The sequence below is a fragment of the Branchiostoma floridae genome, chromosome 10, assembly GCF_000003815.2.
Source record: "Branchiostoma floridae strain S238N-H82 chromosome 10, Bfl_VNyyK, whole genome shotgun sequence".
NCBI lineage: Eukaryota > Metazoa > Chordata > Leptocardii > Amphioxiformes > Branchiostomatidae > Branchiostoma > Branchiostoma floridae.
Genome location: NC_049988.1, coordinates 23,743,299 through 23,754,493, shown reverse-complemented (window position 1 = coordinate 23,754,493; position 11,195 = coordinate 23,743,299). Strand labels below are relative to the sequence as shown.

At 41.7% G+C, this 11,195-nt stretch overlaps 1 protein-coding gene across 2 annotated transcripts; it reads right to left on the bottom strand.

Annotated features, from left to right (window-relative positions):
• Nucleotides 1-1,213: 1,213 nt before the first annotated feature.
• On the bottom strand, nucleotides 1,214-5,553 carry LOC118425154 (BTB/POZ domain-containing protein KCTD7-like). Of its 2 annotated transcripts, none has more exons than XM_035833979.1 (3): nucleotides 5,456-5,553; nucleotides 4,385-4,612; nucleotides 1,214-2,486 (listed from the first exon to the last, which is right to left on the bottom strand). In XM_035833979.1, exons 1-3 carry the CDS (start codon nucleotides 5,471-5,473, stop codon nucleotides 1,878-1,880), a joined length of 855 nt encoding a protein of 284 aa, XP_035689872.1. In that variant the 5' UTR covers nucleotides 5,474-5,553; the 3' UTR covers nucleotides 1,214-1,877. The 2 variants fall into 2 exon arrangements, with proteins under 2 accessions (XP_035689872.1, XP_035689873.1); XM_035833980.1 differs by lacking the exon at nucleotides 1,214-2,486 and adding an exon at nucleotides 2,722-2,883.
• Nucleotides 5,554-11,195: the final 5,642 nt, after the last annotated feature.

The following is an 11,195-nucleotide window of genomic DNA, read 5'->3' as shown; positions in this document are numbered from 1 at the left end:
GTGCGGATAGTCTCCCGTGCCGAGCTAAGAATGGACCAACAAAGAAGTTACAGCATTAAAATTGGCCTTATGTTTTTCTTCGCTACCCATAATTTCCTTATCTATTCTCCTTACCTGTGAGCTCACGTGTATCGCAAGGAACCTTGAGAAACTTACGCAAAACGAAGGATCTGAGCCGGAAAGTTGGAAACGTTTTGGAAAGACTCGAACACAGCTGGAGGTCATCGAACCATGACCCGGATATATTCGCCAAAAGGTCACTGAAAGTACCACCTGATTATCCAAATCAGTCGAGGTGTGTCCGCCAGACAGTAAACTTGCGTTTTCAGTGTCATTAATCTAGCTTCATAATTATTTATATTTATAAAATATTTAGAACGTCACACAGAAGTTACAAATAGTTCTAAACAGTTACTTATTACAGTCAGATTGTTACAAAGATTTCCAAAATGTCAGAACAAAAGGCAAGAAACATCCTCTTGGTAATGTGCAATTGACGCACTGACTTGATTTTATGGATGACATCTAATTGCGCATTAGTTTTTGTCTGTTCTAAAAAATAAAACTATGTCCACATATGACACAATAACATCCCTGGTCAATCAGAATTTGCTTGCCACATGGTCATGGCATGGGTCCACATTGCCCTTGTTCCCCTCTTAAAAAAATAGAATATCAATAAAATTATTATTGCCATGGCAATTATTGTATCTTAGTCTTACTAGAGGTGAACATACATTTGTAAGACAAGCCAAGGCCGGGAAAGAATGGACTGAATGTTTAGTTCTGTGGTATAGCAGCATTTTTTGTTGGACTGTTTTCTTACAAGCCTTCTCACATTAGTTTGGGGGTCTCCAGAGGATGCCATCCATAAAACTAAGTCAGTGTGGCCTTATCTGAACTCAACAAATACATACACACAAATAACACACACACAAACACATACGCACACAACACACACACACACACAAACACACACACAACACGCACACACACAAACACACACACACACAAACACATACACACACACAGGCACACACACACAAACACATAAACACACACACAAACATATACACACACACACACACACACAAACATATACACACACAAACACATAAACACACACACAAACATATACACACACACACACAAACACATAAACACACACACAAACATATACACACACAAACACATACACAGGCACAAGGTTGAATACAGAGGACACTTTTGATTTATTGATAATGACTCGACAGGCCCTCAAAGAACACAAGCCATATTTGGATATCAGGTGGTCATATGTACTTTGTATGTCACTGAAGAATGAAGAACATTTAAATATTATGAATTTACCTTCCCAAACAAAGTCATTTTACGTTTCTATCCATTGTACACCAGGGCGGAGAGAGGAAAGTAATGTAAGGTGGTGCCTTTCATAACATAGGTGGCATGTCAGAGGATTCAAACCCAGGATCTCTGGGTGCTGGGCCTAACTCTCTAACAGTTGCACCAACACTATATACCACCATTGTTGTATCCTCAATTCAGTATCATACACTAACTCTTATATTCTATAACAAGATTGTATCTAAACAAATTCATTTTACATAAGCAACAACACAACAGGCAAATATCACTTCATATGAAAATAACAACACTCATATAGTATCAATATATCAGTATATGCATTCTATGGCCATGGCCACAATAATTCCTGTCCTCAGTTCCAAGACATTTTCAAGTAAAAATTAAGCTCTTGGTTAAAATGAAAACAGAAGGCTGGGAGGAAAACTTGCACCTTACTACATGTACATTCACTCCCTGATACTGTGTGTACCAAGGTACAGCCCTCAGACTCTGCTTTCAAAGGAAATTTCAACTTAGCAATACTTTTTAAAACTCTGTGAACCAAGAAATAAAAATTGGGTTGGCCGGAATCTATCATCACTTCCAGTCACCACCATTTGAACCTGAAATGATACAATCTCTTCTTGCAGACGATCTTGCTTTTCCTCGTCGCCGACGCGTCCGCAAAAGAACTCCGGTTTTTCGACCACCCAGAACTTTTTACATGTAGGCGCGCCCCCTGCCTCGTATTCATTAATACACTTGTACCCTTTATCTGCTAGGTCCAGTATTATACACTCTATAAGGTCGCCTTCTGTGGGTATCCCTTCCCACGGTCCAAAACTCGCGATCCCTTCTTGTTCCTTACACTCGTGCTCTTCTACATAGTCTTCCGCGATGGTCGGGTCTAAGTCAGGATCTTCTTGTCTTGCTTTAACCTGCTCAAAGGCCCGTTTAAAGATGCAGACAGGAACTTTGGAGTAACGCCCGTACTCCGCCATGGCTTCTTTCCTGGCGTGCTCAATCATTCGCTCCAGGCTTTCGTTGTAGCTGGGGATCTGCGAGAGGAACTCGTGCCGTATGTGCTCGCCAAGCTGCTCCATGAGGGGAAGGATGCCATAGAACAGAGCTTCCTTGTACACCTGTAAAAGGTAGAAATGTCTATAAGGATTACAAGAACCACACAGCACAAAGTGTGTGTGTATCTGTATCTGTATCAGTATAGCCGGTATCACCGCCATTCGGCGTAACATACCAGCTTCGGTGTGGGGGATGTGTCTGTGCGCACGTGTGTGTGTTTGTTAGGGGAGGATTCTGTTGAAAAGTACTTCCTTGTACTAATGTACACCTAAAAAAAAAAGGTGGAAATGTCTTTAAAGAACGATGCAGCACTTAGTGAAGAAATTTGTGTGTGTTACACCGCTCCAGGCCAGGTTTTTCGTTGTAGCTGGGGATCTGCGTGAGGAAATCGTGACGAATGTGCTCGCCCAGCTGTTCCATGAGGGGGAGGATGCCGTAGAACAGAGCCTCCTTGTACACCTGTAAAATAGGTGGAAATGTCTTTAAGGATTACAAGAACCATGCACATTTAGTGTGTGTGTCTGTGTATTTGAGTGTGTGTGTGTATTAGGGGGAGGATTCTGTAGGAAAGAGCTTCCTTGTACACCTGTAAAAAAGGTGGAAATGTTTTTAAGGATTACAAGAAGTACGCATCACTGAGAAAGTATGTTTGTGCATGTGTGTTACACAGCTACTTACTTACACTTGTACCTACTTTACACAACTGATGCATTATGCCTGAATACACTTTGTCAATAATACACACAACACACAAATAACCAACAAGCAGACCTGTGTACATATGTGTGGATGTCGGAAGGGTAATGTCCAAGAGAGCAGGTGTTAGTCCATCATCTGACCAAAACTTACAATCTGGTCTTTGGCAGAATCTATCTACTGTACGGAACTGGGATGTTGACAAATGGTGCTGGTATAAGGCAAGAGCAATTTCATTTATTGGTTCTCGGATAAAAGAACAATTTTATATTGAAATGTTGCGGGACACTGTTGCCGAGCAAAACAGGAATAAGTGTTTTTTGTTCTTCTATGGAAACCAAGTGGCCGGGTACATTGCAGAAGTTTGACTTTTACAGACACTTTGACTAGAGACTCTGGTATTGATTTTGAGAATTTAGAATTAGAGCAAGCTATGTCAGATAGGGCCCTATGGAATGAAATATGTACTTGCCTTGTCCCGACCTCCGGTCGATGATGTATGTATGTATGTTACCATGAAAACAGAGTTTGAGGAGTGTACCTATACCCAGGAACAAATCGTTTCAAGGATTGCATACAGGTGCAGAAAATTTTCAAGTTTTCCTCTCAGCCTTCTGTTTTCATCTCAGCATTCTGTTTTCATCTTCACCAATAGCTAAATTTTTACATCCAAATAAAATGTAGGAGAACCAAGAATATGAATTGCTGTAGCCTGATGCAAAAGAAAAACAACAACAACAAAACAAACAAACCTGAGTGGAGATCTCGTAAGGTGGTAATGTCTCGCTACAAAGGAAGTTTAAGTCTAAATTAAGATGTGGATTTGTGTGTGTTTGTGTGTGTGTAGGTGTATGTGTTTCTGTGTGTGTGTGTGTGTGTGTGTGTGTGTACATGTGTCTGTGTTTCTGTGTGTGTGTGTGTCTGTGTTTCTGTGTGTGTGTGTGTGTGTGTGTGAGTGTGTGTGTGTGTGAGTGTGTGTGTGTGTGTGTGTGTACATGTGTCTGTGTCTGTGTTTGGGATCCATCCCTTCATGGAGAATATGCATAGAACAAACATAAAACAAAGCATCTTTCTACACCTGGCATGGGGTGAGCTGATCAAACCTCACAGTCCGGTCTTACAACAGCTTGTACAAAACTTGCGTGCCACATGCAAGTTACTAGTTATGTGAAACAAATAAATAGTTTCATCAGGTTGCTAAATCAATTTAACAAACAAGAAAATAAATTGGTGTAGCCTAATACCAACAAACAAACAAGCGAACCTGAGTGGATATCTCGTAAGGTGGTAATGTCTCGCTACGAAGGAAGTTTAAGATGTGGATGAAGTACGTTCCTTCCCGGTCGATGAAGTAGCGCCCCTCGGCATCCTGGGTAGCCCGGTGGCGCCCGGAGAACATGGCCGCCAGCATGGAGTCCTCGTGGCGACGCAAGGTCATCAAGGTCGTGGTGAAGGTGTGGCCGCCGACGTTGAGAGGAATGACTTGTGGGAACTATGGGGTGAGACAAAAAAAAACTGTCAGAACTTTAGGTTGAGACCACAGATATCAATAGGAATTACTTGTTGGAATTGTGGGGTGAGACTACAAAAACTTTTAGAACTACCACAAATATTGAAAGTAATAACGTCAGCACTCTTGGGTTATGTCACAAAAACTGTTAGAACTGTGGTGTGAGACCACAGACATTTAAAGGAATAGTTTTTTTAATTATTGTTATCAGAAACACGACATTCATTTTCATACACCTTGGACAAAGAATGTCTATCGCCATACAAGTACTCTATGTTCATGTCGGGTCGTGCGGCATAACGGCAGTGGGTTTTGTCCATACCAGAAAAAAAAAAACAGTTCTCTCTCTCTCTTGTTGCTAAGACTATTTTGACAGAGAACAAGCGGAAGATAAAACAGAAATGTAACATTATTATATATTTAGTCTAGCATAGAAATTCGGCTTCCTCTCATTCTTGTAATTTGTATAATGTAATTTGCTATGTCACCCGGCTGCAGGTATAGAGGTGCACCTAGGTGGGGAGGGGGTATAGACAAATAAGTCAATATCCTACCGGTATTTTGTTGTTATTGACTGTAATTTTACATTTTATAGCTACTGTGTATTTTGCAAGCCTCACTAAACCTGCGTGAATCATCTAATAATTCGATTTTTAGTGAGAGAACTACAGTATTAAAGTTGGATACAGTAACGTTAGTTGTGCCCCCCTCCCCACTTGCAGACTATACTTGACACATAGCTACCCATACAACTACAACAAGGCGAATAAAACGATTTCATCATTTAAAGATAGGTCTATGGTTAAGCACATTTAAGATTTTTACCTCTTCTTCGTCTGCCATGTCGTCCAAATGGTCAAACAGGGAATAAAATGTTGTCTTCCTGACGCCCTGCCCTGTGACCTTTTGAGATGGTATCCGGTGGGCCGTGAAATAGTGACAGCTAGCGGAATGAAATGGAAGTGCAGTTGGTAAGAGTGTCCCATGGGGTATCGCATTACACGTACGTCAATGTGCGGTGCAAAAGAGCGCCAAACTTGAAGGATTTGACGCGCAACAACTCAAAATATTAAATTGTTTTCCATAAGAAAGCCTATAAATTTTGTAACCATAAATCAACTCATTGATCAATTGATCGATTAATTGATGGAATGATAGATCTATTGCTAACTAGGGAATAAGATGTACACTAACTTAACTCTTAAAAATCACGTATCCGTTAACATGCAAATCAGATCAACAACTAGAGTTTGGGGACCTCATACCTCCATGAAATATTTATTGCTTTTTTGTGGATGGTATGTATGTTTATAGTCGGTTGTATTTGAGAGTAATGGTTATAAATGTTATGGGAAAGTAGTGGTGTATTTATTTAATGACACAGAGGATGTCCATCTGATTAGTAATTATTAAAATGTGACACTTAATTGTGTAATGTGCGTTTAAGAGGTCGACGGCATATGGTAGCGTGGTGTTCCTTAAGCTTGATGTTTGGCATTTAAACTGTCTAAGGTTGTCAGCATTATTGAGGTTCGACTATGTGCCTCAGAGCGGTGTGGTGGGAGGAAGTTGGGAAACTCAGAAAGAAGAAGGGATGTGGCCAACTTTAGTCAGATGGTGATTTGATTTTCCACTAATATGTCATAACATCAGCTGTTCACACGGTACAAAAATGAGATGCACACTTTCCTCTGATAGCCCTACATCAACTGTAAGATGAATACTTGGCGCCAACCCCGTCTGCTAAAAAACAAGTACCATTGGCTACAAAAGAGACAACTAACAACTGTCCCTTATCGTAACGAAATCAGAACATCTGTATCGCCCATAAAACTTCTGACACCCAACCCATCTAAGATGAGAGGACCTAATGGCATTTTAATCACCATGTCACTCAAACCAGCAGTACAGTATGTGAGACATCCATACATGTTAAGCATTACCGTTATAATGTACCTCAATTTCTTACAATTATACTTACGTCCGTGAATAACTTCATCAGGTTGGCAATTATTCATATAGTAAGGTTCTTTTAGCACAACCAGAAAATAACTTACTTCCGACGTTTCGGTGTCTGTCAGACACCATCATCAGGGTGGAATGACGGGAACTACTTCTTGCTGCTACTTATAGCCGATGTAGGTGGCGTTGCAATTATACTTACGCTTCACATCTCCATGATATCCTAAGCAGACATAAATAAAACTAATTATCATATTAAAAAAACTCGGGGTTCCCCAAACAGCTGTCATACAAATCACCTCACTATCTGCTTGGAGCTAAGCCCATTAACAAACACTTAAAGCACGATGCCTGTTGCAATATATCGCAGATATAGGGGGGATTTCTGATATATTATTACATCGATAATAACGACAGATACGGCGTCCAAAATCACATCGATTCAAGCTTTCATCACAGCCCACCAACACAACAAGTATGAAACCAATCCATCCAGCCGTTCTTGAGTAATCTTGTACACAGACAGAGACACATAACAGAAAATATAACCTCCATGACATTTCATGGAGGTAATAACATTAGATGTAATCGTTTGAAAATGCTTGTAATGTCCAAAATGTAATAAATGCCCATGATAAATCTGCTTTTAGTATCTTAATGCTTTGCAGTGTCCCTCTTTGTGTAGCAATGGACGCTTGAAAACAAGCCACTGACCTGAGCTTTCATCCGCCAGTATTAAAGATAAATAAATGACCCTCGCTAGGATCATATTTTCATCCGTTTGGTCATGTTAATTTGACTATGATTAATTTCGTTCGATTAAAGGAAAAAAATGTTTTAATCATGCCGTGAGTCGTATAAAGTAGCTGCTAAATGAGCCGTATGCAAAGCAAGGCCATCTCTAAGGTGCCACAGGATACAAAAGTGAATTCCATATTCAAAAAAGTCAAAGAAGAAAATGTGAAAGAGAGAAAAATGAAGAATCCACTCCTTTTATTGCTTGGAACTCCATACTACATTGCAACGTTTATATGCGTTTAGACTTACATTTCGTAATAAATATGTAAATATGCGTTTAGTTATCTATTCCACTTTGCCGACCACTAGATCCTACCATAATGTCTGAACACAACTCTTTTTTGTTTGCCAAACGTTTGTCTTTTTCTGAGCACGCTTGGATAAATGTTGTGGTTCGTAGGGACGGCACCCATGTAATCGAATGAACATGCCCGGGTTGCGGTCGGTTGAGTTACGTGTGTTCTCGTGTTAATCTCCAAGCAAATCATACAGTAGCATAAGATAGTACTGTATAAAAACTGGCAGAGGAGTGAAGCCGTCTTAGGAGTGTATTAGCGACCGGAATCCAATGGTCTCACTCTGACAAGCTAACCATCTTGGCCTACTTTGCTACTAGTCAGTATATTACGCTACCGTAGTATCTGCTTGGAGGTTTTGTTCTCGCGGCGTATAACCCAATCAAATCTCCGCATAGTTATTATTTGTGGGGGTCTTGAGGGGGTAGTCCAGACTTTCATAACAGAAAACCAAACCAAACCAAACAGAAAACATTCAATTGTTATGATCGTTCAATCATTTCTAATATTCCTCAAAGGTATCCGAATTTCGCCAAGGGTCCATTGGATGGGACCCAACGCTTTCCAACAAAAATATTTAGAAGATTTTAATCATATGGGTGCTCACAATTCTACAACACTCCACCGCTGCATGCCGTATTTTCTGGATATCCATGCAATTGTTACCCGCCCGACCGCCAGGGCCGGGCGCTAGACGGGGACTACAGACGACGTCAGAGCCCAGACTTCGGGAGACCAAACTTTTAATGTCAAACAAGATGGATTCACTTCACAGAACTCTAGTCCCACGCTCCTTTGCGCGCTTGGACCAAACCATTTTCAACTAGGGGTGTTTCCACATCGTTACACACGCCCCCTCAAAATCAAATGGCGTCCCGACATTACTGTTACAATGCTATATCTACTTAACAATAACTGAACGTATAACTTTGAGTAATAATTGAGCATGCAATAAAACAAACTGTGTTCCTTTTAACTAACTTCTTTTTACAACTCTAACCTCTACTTCTGGCAAGTTGTTGCATGTTACAACAGTTTACAAAAACCTTTCCTAACATATAACAAAACTATTGGACTTAACTATCCAATTTAACATCTTCTTGGATGACCAATTACCGCAAAAGTTTGATCAAATGTTCGTCTGTTCTTCTTGTGCTCTACAGATAATAGACACAGAATAAACTTCTCAGTCTTTTATATAGTCAGAGCTATTGGTTCATCTCATCTACCTTCGGAGTTATTGGTTCATCTCATCTACCTTCGGAGTACATAATATACTAATGTATTTCCACATTTCATGTATTTCCACAGTTTCTCTTTCACAATTGAATAACTATGGAGCTGAGTTGGAGCTTAATGTCCGTCTGGCACCCGTATCTCCGTACATTTTCAGTTGGCTTCATTCAAACTTCTCTGGATGACATCCACTTTCTGGAAGTGACTTCAAACATGGCAGTCTTGGATTTTCCTTCAGAATTCTCAACTTCAGTTGTCTTGGGCTTGGTTTCGGGACATCCTCAAACTCGGTATCTTGGATTTCTTACCGGACATCCTCAACTCTGTTGTCTTGGGTTTGGTTCCACAACACCCTCAAACTCGGTATCTTGGGTTTACATCCGGCCATCCTCAACTCTGTTGTCTTGGACTGTCCTCAACCCTCAAACTAAGCATTCTTGAATTCTAATTTCTACCTAAAATCCTCAACCATGTTTTATTGTAGCGCTGGATTCAGAGTCCAAAAGGCTACCTTTCTTCTTAAGACTGAGCCTCCATGCCCATTGCTTGATATTATATCTCTGGTACCAGACTTCTTCAGCATAGACAATAACTAGACAACTTCGTATGAATGCTAATTGTTAATCTACATACCAAACATACACTATGAATTCAATCTATAACGTAACAAAATGTTGAACATGCGAGAGTCCTGCTTGCTTGTGCTTGATGTCTACTTGTCTTGACAGTCCTGACTGCATCAGTTCTTCCTCTGTTTTTGCCACAGTCTTGTGTGCTTGCCGGCCTGTGCTTGTCATCTTCTTTCCATTGTGGAGACACATGATTGACGTTCTTGATCTCCCCAGTGCCCTCCCGATCTCCTCCATTACTTGAGTCTCCTGTATCTTGTTTACTAGGGTTACCTCAGTGGGTTGACCTCTGGCTATGCTGGTGAATGACGCAACTGTTCTGCAGGGCTGATAGGTAATTTGACACCAACCACATGTGCCCGTTTTCCCTGGTTTTCCCGCCGAAGCTGGTACAGGCCACACTGACGAGTGGAAGTCTGCTATTTTCCCCTTGCACTGCTTCTGTGACAGGCCTTGGATCCTGTCAAAGTCAATCTCGGTGGAACCTCCAAATTGTTACCCGCCCGACCGCCAGGGCCGGGCGCTAGACGGGGACTACAGACGACGTCAGAGCCCAGACTTCGGGAGACCAAACTTTTAATGTCAAACAAGATGGATTCACTTCACAGAACTCTAGTCCCACGCTCCTTTGCGCGCTTGGACCAAACCATTTTCAACTAGGGGTGTTTCCACATCGTTACACAAAGAAGAGAAGTGCTGCCAGAGTAAACACTACAGATACAAATACTACTCGTACTGGGATCAATGTGGTGACAGCAAGATCAAGAAGGCTGTGCGACCAATGCTGGCAGGCGCGCGCAGAGAGATGCAACCACTGCTTCGTGTGTGGAAGAACCAACCACCAAGCCAGGGAATGCCGTAGTCAGGCTGCTCCCCGGGGAAACGAGTCCAGGGCCCTCCCAAGGGACGGGGAGTAGCCCTGAAGAATACCACGCAGTCCCACCACCCACCAGTAGATACTAGAAGTAGAACAGAACCAAAGAGAACAGAACAGAGTCAATATACCGGTAATGTCAATATGATGTCATCACGCTTAACACCCAAACAAAGAGGAAAGTTAACCAGGCTGGTTGGAAACAAGTGCCTTGTCTCTTGTCACTTAGAGGACGTACAAACCCAAGCGTTATGGGACACGGGAGCCCAAGTGAGTATCATGACAAACAAGTGGAGAACAAAATACCTGCCCAAAACAGAAATTCAGCCATTGATCGACATACTGGGAGGAGTAGACTTCAACTTACAGGCTGCAAACGGCACCAACATACCATATGATGGCTGGATCGAAGTGAAGTTTAAAATGGTTAGCGAGAAAGACACACCAGAGCTAACTGTGCCATTCTTGGTGACATCAGATGACAAACAGGAGCACCCAATAATTGGCTACAACGTGATTGAGGAGATGCAGAGTGTGTGTGCCAGGAACGGCTGCTCCGGAGCTGCTCTGCTGTCTCAGGCGGTGCCAGTAGAAGCTGGAGAGGCAGAGGCGCTGGTCTGCATGATGGAAGATTTTAGTAAGACAAACTTGGTGAGAGTAAGGGTTGGCCGGAAGAGAATCAAGATATCACGAGGAGCCACTGTCCAGGTTAGATGTAGAATTCCTACAGGTTCAGTGGAAGAGAAACAATCTGGTCCTGTTCGAACCAG